At 38.2% G+C, this 20,757-nt stretch overlaps 1 protein-coding gene across 1 annotated transcript in view; it reads right to left on the bottom strand.

Moving 5' to 3' along the window:
* The window catches only part of NQR (ARP protein (REF)), a 135,721-nt gene that overhangs the window by 18,812 nt on the left and 96,152 nt on the right, over window positions 1-20,757 (bottom strand). The window contains exons 13-14 of the mRNA XM_089157237.1: window positions 19,553-19,672; window positions 10,474-10,602 (exon numbers count right to left, since the gene is read on the bottom strand). Coding sequence (XP_089013363.1) covers window positions 10,474-10,602; window positions 19,553-19,672 — 249 coding nt within the window. The remainder of the gene's footprint in view (window positions 1-10,473; window positions 10,603-19,552; window positions 19,673-20,757) is intronic.

Genomic DNA, 20,757 nt, shown 5'->3' with positions numbered 1-20,757 from the left:
CACGAGAGGTAGAGACCGTAGGTGCAGAGGGGGGAGCTGGTGGTTTTGGCCGGCGCATGTACACTTTGGTGATGTCTGGCTGAGGTGGAGGGGAAGGAACTGTACCCTGTGGAGACACACTTTGAAAAATACATAGATCATCATTTAGGTCGGTTAAACTATGAGATTCGGTGGAAAAAGAAGTTGACTCAAAAAATGACACATCTGCGATAACAAAATATCTTCGTAAGTCGGAAGAATAACAACGATATCCCTTTTGAAGTGCGAGAGTACCCCACAAAAATACACTTAAGTGCACGTGGATCAAGTTTAGAGATCCCTGGGCGATGATTACGAATGTAACACACACAACCAAATACGCGAGGAGGTAAAGTAAATAAGGGAGATGAAGGAAATAAGAGAGAATGAGGAATGCCACCTTTTAAGACAGATGAAGGCATCCTGTTAATAAGATAACAAGCAGTTGAAACTGCATCAGCCCAAAAGGATTTAGGAACCTTCATCTCAAATAAGAGAGAACGGGTGACCTCCAATAAGTGTCTATTTTTCCTTTCTGCAACCCCATTTTGTTGAGGAGTATCAACACAGGAAGATTGGTGAAGAATCCTATTAGAAGCCATAAATTTACAAAACGGATCAGAGAAATATTCTTTGGCATTATCACTACGAAAAGTACGAATAGGAACACCAAATTGAGTACGAATTTCAATAACAAAATTGCAAAATATGTCAAATAATTCTGAACGATTTTTCATTAAATAAAGCCAAGTGACTCTTGAAAAATCATCCACAAATGTAACAAAGTATCTGTAACCTTTGAAGTAGAACTAACAGGACAGGGTCCCCACACATCAGAATGAACGAGAGAGAAAGGGTGGTCTGATCTGGTGTTTATACGAGGAGGAAAACTCACACGATGAAGTTTTCCAAATTGACAAGACTCACAATCCAACTTTGAAAGAGAATGAAAACTTTTATCTACCAATTTTAGGGTTTCCAGAGAGGGATGCCCCAACCGACAATGTATTTGATGGGGGATGGAAATACTAGAACAAGCAGTAGAGGATATCTCCTCGAATAGATACAACCCCCGAGACATACGGCCTCTACCAAGTATCTTCTTCGTCGTAAGATCCTGAAATAAACAATAGCCAGGAAAGAATTTCACCAAACAGTTATTAGTGGAAGTAAATTTTTGAACAGATAATAGGTTAAATGGCAAATTAGGTATGTAAAGAAACGAGGGTAGGGTAATGGATGGAGTGAGTTGAATTGTACCCACTCCTTTAACATTGATATGAGAACCATCAGCAAGTGTAACCAAAGAGGATGATGGAACAAAAGAGGAAAATATACCTGTAGCCCCGGTCATATGATCAGAAGCTCCTGAATCAATGATCCATGGGTGAGATGTGGTTGAAAGGCAACTAGTAGCATTACCTGTTTGAACAAGGGTGGCAGCGGCTGATTGTGGTTGAGTGGCCTGAAACTGAGTGAAACGAATATAATCTTCCTCAGTCATCTTTACAGTCTTACCCTCAGGATGAACTTTAGTGGTTGTAGGCGCTGATTCAGAAGTGATAATTGCATTCGCCATGTGTGGGGGCTTCCCATGAAGCTTCCAACAGTATCGTTGAATATGTCCTGGACGACCACAATGATGACAAGTTTTAACTTGTCCTGGACTGTCAGTAGAGTTGTGTGAACCAGGATATTTTCCAAAGATTATTTCCTCGAGTTCGTCCTATATTTTGTCCACCAAGGACTGTCCTCCAGGAGGTGCCTCGAGAAACTGTTGCCAAAGCTGAATTTTCTGTAGAGTTATTGGTACTCTCCCTTGCAACACGAAGAACTCTTGAAAATGTGTCGGCTAACGTGGGTACATGATCACTACCAAGAATCTGTGCTCTAACTGCCTCAAACTCCTTTCCAAGACCTCCCAAGAAACCCATAACAGCTAATTGTTCTCTTTGATTTTGCATAGTTTTGACATCAGAGGAGATAGGTAGAATAGAGTTTAGTTCTTCATACATTCTTTTAAAATCTGCAAAATATTGGGTAATATCTCTACCTTTTCTATCTACTCGATAAAATTCCTGGGACAATTCGTAGATTCTAGCTAGATTATTCTGACCAGAATACAACACATTCAAATACTCCCATAATTCCTTCACAGTTTGTAGGTGAGTCACCAAATCTATAATGTTATCTGCCAAGGAATTAAACATCTGCCCAAGTATTCGTGCATCAACAATTGCCCAAGCGTCATCATCTATGGGTACAGTCTTAGTCAAATGATCTATCTGTCCCCGTCCAGTAAGAACAATTTTAACAATAGCCCTCCATTGGTGGAAATTTGATCCACCCTCCAATTTCTTCTCAGTTAACCGATGAGAGGATGAAGAAATAATTTCAGTCATAGTATTTTTATTTGAAGTTTCTCCCATATCAAACAATTTTAAAATCAAATCCCGAAATCGAATCGAAAATCGAAAACCAGAATCGAAACCGAATCGGAATTATTCCCAGATTAATCCCAGATTCGATTAATCTCATAAACATAAATAAACCAATTTAAAATCAAACCAAACCAGAAAACTTATCTCAGTCTTTTAACTCGATCGAAGTCTCCTTAAACCACCGAAACTCAAGTCCAAACAAGAAACCAGATCGCAAGTCTTTCAACACAATCGGATCACTCTTGAAGTCTCCTTAAAACCACCAAAACTCAAGACCAAACAGGAAAACAGATCGCAGCTTTCTTTCTTGAAGTCTCGAAGTCTCAAAATCTCAACACAATCGATGCTTTTTCTCCTAAGACGCAGAACTTACAGCAGCCACACCAGCAACGATTGCTTCTTCTCCTAAGAAGCAGAACCGAAAGGAACCAGCTATCGATTCCTTCTTCTCCAGGTACAATTTCTTTCCTTCCTATAGAATCGAAAGGAATAAGAAGACCTACTGCCCTGATACCATGTTATTTTGAGAAAGAATAAGGTGAGGAATGGGGAGAGGAGAGGGGAGGATGGAAGCCACGATTGTGTTGTGGAGTCTCGTAAATCTTGTGAGAACTCCTCAAAGTAACTTTTCTATATATAGGCTAATTTACAAGTCTATTCTATATAGGAAAGCATAAACCTATTTCAATTGGTATAAAACTCTTAATTCCTACAACCCTTTCCTATCGAGAGTTAGCGCAAAGTACTAACTCTCGATGGATCAATCCCTTCCTAAATTGCCCTTTCCTAACACCCACCAAATATATCAATCTGGGTCCATCTTCAAAATCGGGTACAAGAATACAAATCACAACATAATAGAAGCATACCTCACATTTTTTGTGGAGGAACTAGGGAGGATCAGGCTAGGGACACAATCAGCAAATTCATATACTACAACAACAATGCACCCATGTATCCAACACTCTATACTACCAGGGGATGATTAATGCAATAACTAGGGCAAGTGTAGGGGTGAAAAGGCCTAAACCAGTGGGATTTGATGCACAAGTACTTGCCAAAGGTGAAGGAGGTGGAGGAGTACATTAATACATTGAGGCTACGATGGAAGACATACGATGTCACCATGATGGCTGATGGATGGACTAGTCCTATTAGATAGTCCATCATTAATTTCATAGAGGACTGTAATGGGAGGACAATGTTTCTGAAGTTTATGGATACCTTTAATAAAGTGAAGGATTCAGTCTACCTTTACAAGCTTTGAGGCAAGTGGTTTTGAGGCAGGGACAAACAACGTTATCCAAGTTGTCACGGATAACAGTGCTAACTTCAAGAAGGGCTGGGGAAACTCTGATGAATAAGAAAAGCAATAGAATTCACCGTGTGCAACACACTCCATTGACTTTATGTTAAAGGCTTTGGGGAAGAGGAAATCGATTAGTAGTGTGGTTGCAACGCAAGAAAGGTCATTAATTTCATATATAACCATCGGGTTGTCTTGAAGATGATGAGGCTAAAGTGTGGTGGTGATCTAGTGAGGCCTGGTTTGACTAGATTTGCCACTAACTGTGTGGCATTGAAAAGTAGGGGTGTAAACAGACTGGATTCAGATCGGATAGTGGTAATATCATATCTGCATCCTATTATATTCGGACGGATTTGGAGACTATCCTATCAATTTTCGGGTGGATTCAGTCAAATTCGGATGATAATCAAATAGTTATTTTCTTAAATAGATTCTTCTAAATGCGCATGAATACAAATTGAATACAAGTTTTCGACCACCTGTTTACTTTTTTACCATTTTATTTGTGTGGGCTAGGTTTGAAATTTACGAATTTAACAACTTTGGTAGCTATTTTAGTTGAAAATCTAGAAAAATAGTTACATATCAAAGTTACAAAATTTATAAAATAAGAAAAATAAATCTAAATAACTTAATCGGATAATTTTATTGGACATATAATAATCAATAAGAAAGGGGTATACCATATCCGCATCCTATTAGTAGTCGGACGGATTCAGATACCCGTAAACGGATGCGGATGCGAATTCGGAAGCGGATTTCAGTTATCCATTTACACCCCTATTGAAAAGCTTCCAGAAAAAAGTGGTGGGTCTTCGACACTTGTTTGCAAGTGAAGAGTGGTTTAATTGGGTAGATCTAACACACCTGAAGGAAGAGAAGCCCAACAAATCATTGTTTATGATTCCTTATGGAGGGAGCTTAACAGGACAATGGGCATTTTGGAGCCCATTGTGTTTGCATTGAGGATGGTGGATGCCAAGAAGAAGCCTACATTGGCCCTTTGTGTGCTGCTCTCCAGCAGATTAAGGAATTGGTCAAAGCTGCCACCTCTAGATCCTCCAAAGGTTACTTAGGATCATCGATGATAGATGGAAGAAGCAATAGATGCATCCTTTGGATTTGGCTGGTAAGTCACTTCAATTTTATGTTGTATAATTTGTATAATCTTGATTGCATTTTTATAAACAAGTAAGTCACTAACCAAGTTTTTAATTTCCTAAACACAAGCTTAGTACCTCAACCCCAAGTACCATTACAAGAATAATCTAGGGCTTGAGGTCTACTTGATGAATGTGGTGCAAGAGGTGGTCGAGAAGATGGTGCCACATCACGCACTATAAGGGTTAATCAATGGAGAGGTGAGAACTTATTTCATGGTTTCTTCACCTTCTTCTTGCATATACAGCAATTAGACTTGCACTAAGTTTTGGCAATACTTGAAACATCGGTGTACAGATCAAGGATTTAAGGGATGGCTCTAAGAGTTTTGGCAAAAGCCTACTGTAGTTGCAGCTAGGAATAAAACTTGTCTTGGTAAGTAGTCAAGTACCATAAGTCCACTAGTATTAAGATTTATTTGCCAAGACCACAATGCTAATGGCTTAATGCATTCTTATATTTTGCGATGCAACTAATTGGTGGATGCTTTATGGAACTAGTGCCCCAAATCAAAGGGAGACAACAATTGAGGTCCCCACACAAACTTGCTCATCCTCTAGTTGTGAGAGGATCTGGAGAAGCTTCTCACTCATCCACAGTAAGATATGCAACAGATTGGAGATTAAGAGACTTGAGGATTTGGTGTATGTGCATTATAACATAGATTGAGAGTACGGCACATACATGATGAAATGGACAACGGCGCTCGGGATTCGATCAAGTTGTTAGATATATTTCATGAGCCATCCATAGAAGATGATGTGATATACCAGTAGGTTAGGAATCGTGGTACACCAGTGATGATTTGCCAGGAGGGCAGGCAGGTCCTACTATTGTTGTTATCATGGACCTAGCTGTTGTAGATGCTCAATTGTCTTCTGATGAGGGTGCAGTACATATAGTTGCAGTCACAGGACTAGTTATACCATTTGTGGAGCCACTTGGTTGATCTGCTATAGTAGATGATCATAAGAATGGGACCTTAGATGATGATGGTGATGATATTCTCCATTCGTGTCAAGGAGGCAGTTAGGTTAGTGTTGTAGCAGCTGGTGGAACTTAGGGGGGTCATCTCCAGAGGAACTAATTAGATACATTGGAGAATCCCAATTCACCCATGCGACACAGGATGCTGACCACGGTGCCTGTGCCGCCCAAACTTATAGCAAGAAGACCAAATCGGGCTAGGGGCACATGAGTGACATGCATACAAGATCTGGTATTGAGCATGGATAACATGAGCATAGACCATAGTGGTACTTAGCAGCAGAGTTGGTAGTCCTCGGAGTACACATACAAGGAGTACACCACTAGTTTGGGTTACAGTGGTTAATGGGTACCCTCACATGAAGGGCATTGTAATCCTCAAGACCCTAACCCTAGAGAGTACTCATATGGGTGTGAAGGTGGGCTATTGAATAATTGGTTCAGAAACCCCTACCCATATGTTTAGCAATAGTTCCAACAAAAAAAAAAAGGACTTCGGATGACACCCACCCCTAATTGAAGGTTAACTCAGAGTTCTATTCCTTTAGTATCTTGACATGCATATAGGGGCCACATACACACATATAATACATACTATAGTAACTCCTTGACTTGGGAGTTGTACATGGCCACCGTTCAAAATGAGCAGGATGCAAAATGTTGAGTGATACTCACCAAGTTTCAAAATTGAAACTTTAAACTTTTACAAGTATACAAGTAATTTAATTGTTTCACTTTACCATTGATTCAAATTAAAGATGATGGTTTTTAACTTTTCATTTCTATTTACAGGTTGATAATCAATCTTTAAAGAACAATGATGTTGCTTGGCAACATGGAGTCTCCGTGGATCCACGGGGTCAAAGGATCACTTGTAACTGCTGCAGCAGAGTCCTTAATGAAGGTAGAGTTGGGGCTTGATTGACTTTGATCTCATTCCATGTTTGTGCTATGAAATTATGACTTATATGAAATTGATTGCAGTTGCATTATTCTATTATTGAGAGTCAAGAATGTGATACTCATATGGATCGAATTCAGATGATATTAACTTATTGATGTATTTGATACAATTGCTTTTCATTTATGTCTTAAAGGTTCTATATTTCATGTTTTACAACCTTGCATGTTCAATCATGCAACATTTCGGTTTCAAACTTAGGGTCAACTTAGATCTCATACTTAGGTTGTTTCTCACAAATCGAAGGTCTCAGTGAGTTCAGAATGCCTAAATTAGGCAAACTACCAAGTTTGAGCCCAACCTAGGTCTTAAAATCCCCTGAGATGAGTCCTCAAGTTCTATCGAGTTGAGCAATCCAAAAATGCAAGATCTCGCTTGAGATCTCACCATCTAGAGAAAGATTTCACTTTGTTGAGGGAGCGAGATGGGTGTCGAGAGTGAGATTTCTTACCATGATTAAATTAATATTGTTATAAAAGATGAGGTATCTTACATGTTGTGATAAACTAGTAGTTCATAGCTATAAATAGTACTAGATGAAGGTGTAATGCTCTAGAGCTCCTTAATTAGTTTCGTTCTCCAAAAGTGTGAAACCGGCTTGATTGACTTTGATCTCGTTCCATGCTTGTGCTATGAAATTATGTCTTATATGAAATTTATTACAATTGCATTATTCTATTATTGAGAGTCAAGAATGTGATACTCATATGGATCGAATTTAGATGATATTAAGTTATTTGATGTATTCGACACAATTGCTTTTCATTTATGTCTTAAAGGTACTATATTTCATGTTTTACAACCATGCATGTTCAATCCTACAGCATTTCAGTTTCAAACTTAGGGTCAACTTAGATCTCATACTTAGGTTGTTTCTCACAAATTGAAGGTCACCAATGAGTTTAGAATGCCTAAATTAGGCTAACTACCAAGTTTGAGCCCAACCTAGGTCTTAAAACCCCCTGAGATGAGTCCTCAAGTTCTATCGAGTTGAGCCATCCAAAAATGCAAGATCTCACTTGAGATCTCACCATCTAGAGCAAGATTTCACTTTGTTGAGGGAGCAAGATGGGTGTCAAGAGCAAGATTTCTTATCATGATTAAATTAATATTGTTATAAAAGATGAGGTATCTTACATGTTGTGATAAACTGGTAGTTCATAGCTATAAATAGTACTAGATGAAGGTGTAATGCTCTAGAGCTCCTTAATTAGTTTCGTTCTCCAAAAGTGTGAAACACCAAGATTAAATGGAGAAGACTCTTGGTTTAGAGTTCTCCTTCAATTCCTCTTAAAATAGATGTTTTATCTAGTCTGTGGTTGAAAATGGTTTTCTGGGAGTGCATCAATAGTATTGGTAGATATCAAGATGTATCGAGCTATATTGGTTGACACATATCAAGATGTATTAGAGCACCCACTGAACCCTATACTGAATGCATTGATGGTATTGAAATGTATCAACATATTATATCATATTGACCAGCACATTTCAATACAATCCAAAACATGCCTTTTTTCTAAAAATAGAGACGTATTGGTATGTATTGTATCAGTTGTGTTACATACCGGCCCTATTGTATCATATGGTGGGATACTTACAACATTGGCTGCATTGCTCCATAGGGATTTCTATAATCAGATTCTAGGAGATCTACCATGGAAATCCATGGAAGTCCCACAGAATCTAGATATTAAATCTATAAATGCAAATACTAATCATGCCACATATATTTGTAATTTAAAAAACAAAAATTGGTTATTCCCACCCTCAAAACCTCCAAAAGAAGAGGGGGGGGGGGGGGGGAGGGAGGAAAGAAAGGGGGAAAAAAGGATCATATCCAATGGATCTGAATTTTTTGAATCATTTCCTTTTCTTTGTGCTATATCACACATCACGTATGACTACTATTCGTGTCAAGTGACATTTCGCTCTCTTTTTTTTTTTTTTTTCCACTTCTCAAAAATGAAAACCTGGGGTAATCATGGAGGCAAAGAGTAGATTGCAGCACATGCAATGTCCTTAAAAGCTAAGGCCGACATAAGGCATTCACCAGTCAAAAATTGCGAGGCATGAATTTCAACATATAAAAGATACTAATGTAATCTAAAAAATATGGGGATTGGGGAAAACAAATTGAGAGGTGAAAAGATGAAAGATGAAAGATATGAATGTTAACTTGTTAATATATAAAGGATCTAAATGTAGACCAATGATACAGAAAGTATAGGGATGCAACCTTAAAGCAAGACAGACAGTGAAGCAAGTTGACATAGCCCAATCCATACAGGCTTATACATGAAAAGATGGTGAACCATATTTGTAGTTTTACACTGGTATACATCATTATGCATCTTAAAGAGTTGGAGCTTTGGGACTAGCAGTTGTACCATGATGTCAGAGCCCAAGATTTCGGGTGTTTGATCTTTGGTGAGTAGTGTGTACAAGGGTTTGTGCTGTGATGTAGTGTCGCTAAACCCTGTATTCTCAGTGACACATGATGGTGCCATGTGCAAATCCATGTGCATTGACAGTGCATTAGGAGGCTGTTTTGTGTTGATATAAAGTGGTGTCCCTCTAACAGTCTTAGGATTTCTGGATGAGGTGGTAAAAATATTATTACATGATCCCCATTCAACAGGTAAGCAGTGAGGATTTATGGCTCAGAGGAGGACCAGCGCTATATCCACTAATTGAAATTTCAGGTTTGCTGCCCTTCTTCCATTTCTTATTTATTGCTGTTATCTCCATCTCTGCGGGGAGTTTAATTGTTAAACATTACTATTCACAGCAAAGCTCCCTTTTTTGTCTTCATGTTTGTTCAGTGGTTCTATTCAACAAATCTGCCTTGAAGCAAGGATCAAGATCTCAGTTTCTGGGCTGGTTTTGGCTAGCCAGAAACAAAGATATGGCCGAGAGGCCCAAGATGTGTCACAACTTGAAACCAGGTCAAAACTAGGAAATTTTTGGGTAAAACTCAACATATGATGGACTGGTTGAGACCATCGAAACTTGCCAAAACTGTTGAAATTGGGTCGGTAGATATTGGTCACAAGTCATAACCTGGCATTTTCGTTGAAACTACCAAAATTTTCCAATAGAATTGTTGAAACTGTTGAAACCTAGGACTCCAAAAACTTGTTGACAACGAGATTTAACTGAAAATTCTGCCCATCCTGGTCGAAACTTGAACCATGATCGGGAGATCTAAAGTCAAATAATTTATTTTTATTATGGAGATAATATAAAGAGTTCATTTTCTCTTTTTTTTGGGAAAGAATTTGTGTAGATTGTTCTGGTTTGTTGATTTACATCATCATTCTTATTAAAGTTCAAGGGTATTTGCAAACAAAGGTATTTTTGTGCCCCACATCTCCGATTGCTAAGGCACATAACTTGGATCCATTTTTCCACTTTCAACTCCATAATTGTAGGCACCAACTCAATTGACAGTATCATATTAAACTGTAATTAGTTTAGGAAGTACTTTTGGTGGAGGAAAAGAAAACTAAAGCAACTCTACTATAATTGAATGCTTCTGCCTTCTCACTTGTACAAATGAAACTTCCTGCCTACATAATCCACAAAAATGATACCTGAGAAATCATCCCAATCACAACAAGCCGACCATAGATTGCCAATGCATTCAGGCAGAGATTAAACATTTCCCCACCAACAGATTCATAGATTATGTCAACACCTTTTGGAAATTCCTTTTTAAGAACCTGTAGAAAGCAGAATCTAAAGGTTATAGACCTACATTTAGGAGATTTAAATCAGCAGATCAGAAAACAAATTCATCGGATGCATTTTGTTTTTTATTCCAGACAAGATTTGTGTCAGCTCAAAATTGAAGTTATGACTAATGTATCACAGAAATCATACCAAAATATAACCATTTTTCTCCTAATAAATTTCAGGGATGTCATTTTATGAATGAACCTGAGAATGTTGGTGTTGTATCGGTAAACAGAAAAGCCAGAATCAACAAAAAAAAAAAAAAAAAAAAGCAATCAACAAAGGAAATAAAGCAAACAGTTGACATTCTAAACCTCTTCAACAAAGTAGAAGCAAGCTTCTTCCCTGTCTCTCCAGTAGCCTGTTTCTGTTACTGTTACAACAACTACTTCAAGGTCTGAAATTAGTTTATTTTCTCCATTATGCTCCATCAAAACTGCACTTAAAATAATGTACAGACCTTCTGGTTCCTACCCTGTCACCCACCCCTTAACCCAAAGGTTTTAGATTCTGTCTGTTATGCTCAAAATCATCTCCCATGGGAAATTAGATCCTCGGGGCTCTGACATATCTTGTTGGGTTATTTTGCTACAGAAAGACTACAAGGCTTATCATCCTTCCAGGAAACATGTTCTCCACAGTCCACACCATAGTGCGTCGGGTGCCTTGATGCCTCGTTGGTGTCACTGGTAAACAGGGTAGACTCTAGGTGAAGAATGGGGATGGGATTGGCTAAAGTGTCATTGTGGTATAGCTATCACTTGCTTCTTAAGAGTCTGAGTGACGACACGAAAGTTCAGACTGTCAAGTTTACTCTGAATTTGCTCAGTCTGTCATCCAGTTTTTCAGGAAGAAACTTCTCTCCATTAAGAAACTAATCACTCCTTCAACCTCTTTATACTTCCAACTTTTAATCACCATAAAGAGCCTCCTTAAGATAACTCCAGATCAATAGTCTAAGCCCCAAACTTTTGGGCTGAAATTGGCACCAAATCCAACTTTGAGCACCCAACTAAAAGAGGAGGCAGTGCAAAAGAACCAGGATCATATATGCTAAAGCTCTCAAAAGCCTACACAGAAAAGCTCACAAAAGAGTATGCATATGACAATCTTAAAGTAATAAAACTAGAATATTTAGCTTCTCAAATACGCAGAGATTGACCAAGGTGATGCCACTTAGGTATACAGTTTATTTCCAATAGGATTCTGAATCATAGGACAGCCTACTCCTTCCCCATTTGTTTCTATGCTTCTAACAGATTTTCTTTTTCTTTTTTTTGAAGAACAAGTATGCAACCTTACCCTATCTTCCAAAAACTAAGTGCACATTTACTCAAATAAGAAATTCAAATATTCTTTCTATACAGACGCATTACACAGTCTACACAGTTATATAGGATTTCTGTAGTATAAAACAATGCTAACCCAGCATAAGACATGCCAACAATCAGTGAAAAATACAACAAAGACAAGCCTTGTCCCAACTAAATGGGGTTGGCTACAAGGATTTTTGCCTTCCAATCAGCTTTGTTTGAGGCCATGCTAGAAACAAAGCCTAAGCTATGCATATCATTTCTCACCACATCTCTTAAGGTTAACTTAGGTCTAGCCCTTGCTCTTCTAATTCCTTCAATCTAGATTATATCACTTCTCCGTACAAGGGCATTTATAGGCCTCCGTTGACCATGCCACATTTTCGTAGCTTATTACTTATTGGAGCTACTCCTAGACTAGCTCTAATATGATCATTTCTTATCTTATCCTTCCGAGTTTTCCCACTCATCCATCTTAGCATACTCATTTCTACTACACTAGATTTATCTACAATATTGGGCTAATATTGTGTAAAATTGTGCACTATACATCATAGCCATAGTTGTTAAGGCATCGCCTAAGCGTCACCTAGGCGTCCGGGCACCTTTGGAGCACCTCAAATCGGTGTCGCCTCATTTTCAGGCAATAAGGCGACCGCCTTGGGGTATGAGGCATTGCCTAGGCGTCGCCTCAAAAGCCTCGGACACCTTATACCCCAAGGCGTCCGCTTTTTTTCCTTTTTAAATCACATGAAATATGCCAAATCGAAGGCATATATTGAATTACTTATTAGATTCCAATTGTAAAGTATCTATTGTTTGAACCTATATGCATATTTATAATGACACTACATGTGATCAAATGTTAAAATAAAAAATTAAAAAAAAAAAAACAAAATCGAAAGAGAATAAGTTCTTGACTCTCACTCTCACTCTAATCCCTAATCTGTCTTCTCTCTTCCATTCCCGCGACGACACTCTGGCAAGCCGCACGACAGATGACTTCTTCTCTTCCTTTCTTCCCGTGGCTTTTTATTTAGGACCTACTATGTGTGGTTTGTAGTATGTTGGATGACTTGAGGTAGGCTATTTTTTTTTTTTTTTTTTTTTTTATTTTATCATATAAGATATGACAAATTTATAATGAATTGGAGTGAATGAGATGTACACTAAAAAATTCACTTAAAACGCCCTAACCGCCTCAAAAGCGCCTCGGAGGGCACCTCATCGACTCATTGCCTCAACTAGCCTAAACCGCCTTGCATCGCCGCATCGCCAGTGACAACTATGAATTCATAGCTAGTCAAACTATTATCCAATAGAATTTTCCTTTGAACTTTAAGGGAATACGTTGATTATAGAAGACCTAGGAGGCACCTCTCCACTTCATTCACCCTATTTTAATTCTTTGGGAAACATCATCATTTATATCACTTCTTTTTTTAATTTATGATTGAAGAAAGGTACCAATAACAATTGCTTTAAGGAATCTCCTTATCATCAAAGTTTCACCACCTCAACATCCACCCAATGAAGGCCAAAGTTACAAACTAGATATTTTGTCTTCGTTCTACTGAGTTTAAAGCCTTTGATTCCAAAGTTGCTCTTCATGATTCTAACCATGGTGGGAGAAGATCCAGATCAAATCCTTTAGGAACGAGACCGAGACCGAGACTCGCCGAGTCCCCACTCGAACCGCCATATCTCCACTGGGGGCTTTGGGCTTTAGCCCTCTTGTGGAGGTCCTCGCCTCTCTCCCCTTTTGGCGTTTTTTTGGTTTGTTTGTTGGGATTAATATCATCACTCATCTAACACTTGCATTTTGTGTGATTGTTTTCGGTCTTGATTTTTTCCTTTATTTTTTATGTTTTGATTTTATGGTGTGATATTATTGTTGTGTTGTTGATCTCCTTTTGTTTTTTCTGTTATTATTTTTTTTGTTTTGTTTTTATATTATCTTTAATTAAGATTATATATACTTATGTATGTTATTATTATTTATGTTAATACATTTGGCTAATCTTGTTTTTTTTGATTATATGTTGTGTATTTTTTTATTTATATTATATTTATGTAATATTTTATTAATTATCTGTTTTTTTTTTTGTGTTTGTTATGTGTTTATTTTAATAAACATGTCTGTTGAGATTGTTTATGTTATCTTAGAAAGTGTGTGTTTTGTTGTTTTATAATTATTTTTAATAATATTATATATATGTTATTAATTTATCTGTTTTTTTTTTGATGTCTATTATGTAGTTTATTTTAAATACTAATGTTTGTTTGGCTGTTATATTTATCTTAGTTTTTTGTTGTTTTATTTGTTTTTCATGTTTTTATGTATTATTATTCTATATTATTTGGGTATTATGATTCATGTATGTATTTAGACTTTGTGTACATTTGATCTTTGGATATGGGAGTGGCTGTGTGGGACTCACATTGCTTGGTGGGGTTGGTCGTGGTTTGTGAGCTTTGATTGTGGTTGTTGCACATTTGGTGGTGGTTATGTGTTGGTGTCCGGGGTTCCTTATGGTCCATTGGCTTTGGGGGGGGTGGGGGGTTTGAGATACGTGTATCTGACTCTTTGATGTTGTGAGATCGGATGATAGGGGTTTGGGTGTTGATGGGAATGAGATGGGTTGATGGAGTGCTTTACTGCGATAGTGTGAGGCATTGCAAAGGGGTGGTTTGGTGGCATCCTGCCACCTGATGTTTTGTGGAGGGAGGCGGAGGAGGAGGACTACATTATGATTCCACATTTGACAAGACCCTCCTCTTACAACGCATCTATCAGATTCTATTGTTTGGGAGGTGAGCTGGGGGAGCTAGGTTATCATCAAATTCATGCTCTATAACAACATTGCACCTGTGCACCATACTATCGGGGATTCTGCTTGTAGGGGTGTGGGTTGGCCCGCTTGGGGTATGATATATTTACGGTGCGGGGTGGATGTACATTATCATTAAAGATGGAGTACATATGGTGTTGTGATGGTGATGGATGGTGGTCCTACTGCTCATCATTAATTTTGGTCAGTGCTGGAAGACATCCTTCCTCGTCGGTGGTGCTCGTGATCGATGTCTCCTTTAAGCTTCTTGGGAGGTGGTACTGGTGGGGTGTGTCCTTGTCCGATAATGGTGAACTTCAGATGGTGATGTTATGAGAGAGCGCGGGATCCACCTCTTTTGGACACATGTGCTGTTTGATTGATCTTATGTTGAAGGACTTGGGGAGAGTCTGTCTGTGGTTGAGAGGGCTGGGTAGTATTTTATTTATAACATGGTTATGTTAAGATGATGAGGAACCACTGTGGGTGATCTAGTCGACTATTGACTAGATTGACAACTATGTAGTGAGCTTGAGTGGTGGGTCTTGGATGTTTGAAGTGAGGGTGGTTTGTTGGGTGGATCTGCATCCTGATGCGTGCCCACACCATTTGTGATTCCTTTTGGAGGGTTGAATAGGACTGGGCATTATGAGCCTATTGTGTTTGTTTTGGATGGTGGACTCGGAGAGCCCACATGCCCATTTGTGCCTCGATGGAGTTGGTTGGTGCTGCCTAGACCTTCAAATCCTGAGAGGATCATCGATAATGTGGGAGATGCACTTGATGATCCTTTGACTTGGTTGTGAGTCACTTTTAAGTCTTTAAGTTTTTGTTTTATACTTTAATTTAAATTTTTATTTGTTATAACTTATAACTTATAATTTATAAACAAGTAAGTTAGTAAACAACCAAATCACTAAGTCATTAACCAAATTTTTATTTCAAATGAGCTTACTACCTCAGTCCATTACGATGTCTGGCTTGATGTAAGTTGATGATGTGCAGGGTGGTGGAGAGTTGTGTCAAATCCCATCATGCGGGACAATTTGGAGAGGTGAGAACTTATTCAATTGTTTCTTCAACTTCTGATTAGTGCATTAGCCATTGCATATACATGATAATAGTACAATACATATTGAGAATTGATGTTGTGTGTGGAGTTCGGGATGCCTCGGGTTTTGAGCCTTGTAGTTGAACTAGGACTGATCGGTAATAGTTTACTACTCTATAAGTCATTAAGTCTATAAGTCTATAGACTATAAATCTATAACTTTATAAATGATAACGATAAGTTATATAAATATAAAGATTTGTTGTTGCATTCTTATTTTTGGTTATGTGTGGTGGTTTCTATATGGAATTAGTGCACCAATCTGGGACATAGCAATTAAGTATTCTGGACTTGTATCCTGTTGGGGACTTGACACCTTTGTCATCCATAGTGGTGGAGTTGGGGAGTGAGGCTGAGACTTGGTGTTGTGCATTAATGAGTTGAGATGGATCAGATAATATGATGGAATCGTGAGATTGAGTTGGGTATATTCACGGGGGTGGGAGATGATGTCATATTCGTGGGTTGGGTGAGGTGGCGTGGTGGGGGCCTATCTATTGTTCTGTTTGGGGATTGGTGGACTATCTTTGAGGGTGTGTTGGATCGGATCATGTCCATTTGTGGAGCACGTCGACTTGAGGTGACAACTAGTATGGGATTCGATGTGTGCCTGATCCACTTCGCGCGTGGTGCATGAGTTGAGTCGTGGAGGCGTGGTCGTGTTTGTGGAGTCGTCCGGAGTCCGACTACCTCACGGTTGGTCATCCGCACTGTGAGGTTCCTATCTCTGACTTATTGTAGGAGTCGAGGGGTAGCAGGGGGGCCATGATTGGCATGCTGATCTTGTTGAAATGGGATGAGCCTGATCGAGTGATTCAACGGAGTCTCATGGGGTACCATATGGGTACGGGTCGGTTGGGTATTCTTCTTTGGAGGTCATACTATTCCTCAGCCCTTCACGGAGAGTATGATTGAGAGTGAGGTGGGTTGTTAAATGAGTGGTTTGACCGTAAATGCTCCAACTATATGAACAACAACAACACAACATGGCTCTTTCACCCACCATGATTGCGTTATCCGATGCTATTCCTCCGATTGACATGCAAACATATAATGATCATATAAACCGATATGTGACATACTTCGTGATCAATTGACTTGGGAGTCATATGTGGCCACCGTTCGGAATCAATTGATGCGGAATGTTGAGTGATACTCTTAGTCTTGTAACTTGTAAGTTGTAAGTTGTAGTTGTAATCTTCTTAATTCTTATGGAGTTATGGTTGTAAAATTTTGAAGACATTTAAGTGTTTAACAATTTATTACTTTGAATCTTTGATAGTTTGAAGTTTGAACTTTGATCACTTGTTGACTTGATTCTTGAATACTTGATGTGTAATGTTATTATATATTTGTATTTGATACTTGATAGTTGATAAATGATAACTCATTAACTTGAAGTCTTGAATTATTTGATATCTTTACATAATTACATTACATGTTGTCTATTCTCTAAGACTCTAACTTTGCATTACACAGAATTTCGGTTTTACACATAGGGTCGACGTAGGAGACATAGTCAGGGTTATTTTCTCACAAATCTAAGGCCACCAATGTGTTCAAAAGGCCTTAAATAGGCTAAGTACCAAGTTTCAGCCCAACCAGAGCCCTAAAACTCACCGAGATGGGCTACCGAGACTACCGCCAATTTGCTGGCATATCTCGACCGAGATCTCGCCATCTCGGTCGAGATCTCGGTATTCCTGGGTGGCGAGATCTCGCTCGAGAGCGAGATCTCCCACCATGATTCTAACTTGGTAATAATCCCTATTTTTGTCTCATCTATCAACACGATATCATCAGCAAAAAGCATACACTAAGGAAGCTCATCTTAAATGTCTTTGGTTAATTCATCCACTATAACTGCAAATAAATATGGGCTTAAAGCTAATCCTTGATGTAGCGCAACTATAATGGGAATTCACTACCTTATCCTCCCACCGTTCTTGCACTGGTCACTAAACCGTTACATATATCCTTAACTATGTCCACATATTTACTTGCAACATTTTATTCCTCCAGCACTTGCCAAATTAATGCTCCAGGGACTATCATAAGCTTTTTCTAGGTCATTAAAGACCATATGAAGATATTGTCCTAGACTCTTTCCATATGACTCCTAATATGGTAAATAGCTTCCATTGTAGATCTTCAAAGCATAAAAGCAAATTGGCTCTGCATAATTGTGGTTACTTGTCTCAAATGGGTTTCAATTCCTCTCTCACATAATTCATGGTATGACTAATCAGTTTGATGCCTTTATAGTTATTACGATGTTGAATGCCTCCTTTTCTTTTTGCAAACTAGAACCACAATGCTTCTTTTCCATTCATCTGACATTTTTCTTGTGCTCAAAATTTTATTAAACAACTTGGTCAGCCAAGCTAGCTTATAAGTTCCTAAGCTCTTCCATACTTCTATTGGGATTTCATCGGGACCTTGTGCTTTGCCTACTTTCATCCTCCTTAGATCTTCTTTGACTTCAGAAATCAGAATTCTTCGTATATATATTCGAAAATTGGTGCCCTGGTGAGTGGAGTAATTGTTTGAAACACAGATACCTAAAGTATGCTCATTTAGTAGACTAAAGAAATAGATTTTCCATCTCTTCTTAATGCCTCATCACATACTACTACTTACCATCTTCACTTTTAATGCATCCAACATGGTCTAAATCTCTCTTCCTATCTTTTATTTTGACTATTTTAGAAATAGATCCTCCACATCCTTAATCCTTCGCCATGTCTTAAAAACTAGCTTTGTTATTCTTAATGGCTGCTTGAACCTCACCATCTCCCCACCAAGTCTCTCTTTAGGAATGGAGCTCTACTTTTGATTCACCTATGACATCTTTAGCCACCTTCTTAATTCACGTAACCATCTCATTCCCCTTTTCTTGTTTGACTACCTCATTAGTAAAGGATTTCAAGCAATCTCTTTTTAAGTTCACCATATTATCCTAAGATGGTTAACCTTACACCTTTTATTAATTTATGGAGTTAGGCACATATCCAAGACCACTAGCCTATGTTGTGTAGTTAAGCTTTCCCTGGAATCACCTTACAATCCTTGCACAACAATCTAATAGACCTTCTAGTTGGGAAGAAATCTATTTGGCTTCTACAGTATCAACTTTTGAAGGTAATTAAATGCTCCTCTTCTTACCTGTTAAGATCCTATATTTAAGCTGCCAATCTATCCTACGTTTTCGGACTAGGTTCTTTACCTGTACTTGTCATAGTGTGGGAATCTTTGCCTATTTATCATTGCATATGGGCGCCGACGCAGCGTGTCGCTTTCAAGGGAAGCCCTAAGTAACCCTTGTGCACTTATCACTACAGAAAGGCCATAGTGTAGCGTTCGCTTCTGCAATCAGTAGAAAAATAATGACAAATATTGACTAACTAGAAGCCCACACCAACCTCTGTGGGATGAGGTGCCTAAATATACAGCTGCTATGAACTGACAAGGTGAAACCATTAGAGAAAATACAGTCTTGCTCTCTGATTGTTTTGTCAATCTGAGTTATTACAACAAATCTTATACAAAAAACAAGTAACAGCATAATCCAAAGCACCCAAAAATAATAAATAATTAAACAAGGCTTATGAACATAAGTTAGTTGGTGCCATATAGCATTGCAATTATAAAGTTCTAGGTTTGTCCCCAACTGATGACTTACTGTTTTTATATCTTCAGCTTTATAGTCTATGACACGATCAACTCCCAATTCTTTCAATACTGCAGCCTTCTCTTTACCTCCACAAGTTGCAACCACCTTATTTCCCGCTAGTTTTGCAAGCTAAGATACAACAATAAGAATAAGACAGTTTTCCAACAGAATGAGAACAAGATAGAATGCGGAAGTAGAAAAACCAATGGAGACAAAAAAAATGAATAGTCAAATATTAAATAAAGACTTGAACTTTGGTTGCAATATAAATTTCACAGTTGAGAGTTAAACAAGTTTTGGCTAAGAAACTTGAGCCCCAACGGAGAAATGGGTATGCATATAGTTTCTGTTTGACAAGATATGGATTAGGGGAGCAACAAATCGCTCCTGTAAAGAAAACTATTCATCGTCCAAGAAACTATGTTCTTAAATATCAAATTCACATCTTTATTTAGTAGTTCACGAATTAGTATCTACTTGCTTCCTCAAGACTAATTCTTTCATTGGCATTAACAAATTATTCCAAAAATTGTGGACACATTTCAATAAAATACAATTTTTGAGAAACTTGGCAGCAAAAAGTCTTTGATACTTGAAATTTTGAGAAAATCCTAAGCCATGTTTCAAATCCAGAAATCAAACATGAGCATACTTGTACCTTGTAATCCCCATGGTTATTACTTTGTTCTCCAAAATGTATGATATTTTCAAAAACTTCGTGAGTCTGACTCATAGTGATAATTTATTAAAGAATGATTCTGGTTATGAAATGATTGAACAACAGGGAACCATTTACTTGTGATACTTAGTGACATTCATAAAAACTATCTAATGAATTATGAGTTCAATAGATGTTGTTTAGCAGAAAGATGGATATTCCTTGCTCATTATTAGACAATCATTTATTCACAAACCTCGTGTGGGGCTAATAGTTTTCATTTCCCATCTCATGGAAAAACCGCTCCACTTAGCCCTATCTCCTCTAGGGGTATTCTAATGATAGGTAATATAGGTACTGGACGATCCTATTCGGTCAAATACGTAGCAACAAAATCCGCTAAATAGCAATATTATGAAGACACTTAAACCTCTTTCTTTCATTTAATGCCTATTGGTGTTTCAAAGGCCACTTTTCATAGTCTCGCAACAGGAAGATGCAATTTGGGTTGACATATAGTGCGACTTATTACATATGGGATTACCCATTCTCTCCC

This window comes from Hakea prostrata, chromosome 5 (assembly GCF_041222555.1).
Source record: "Hakea prostrata isolate BN-2017 chromosome 5, UWA_Hpros_2, whole genome shotgun sequence".
Taxonomy (NCBI): Eukaryota; Viridiplantae; Streptophyta; class Magnoliopsida; order Proteales; family Proteaceae; genus Hakea; species Hakea prostrata.
The sequence above is the reverse complement of the archived record's forward strand: the minus strand, read 5'-3'. Positions and strand labels throughout refer to the sequence as shown.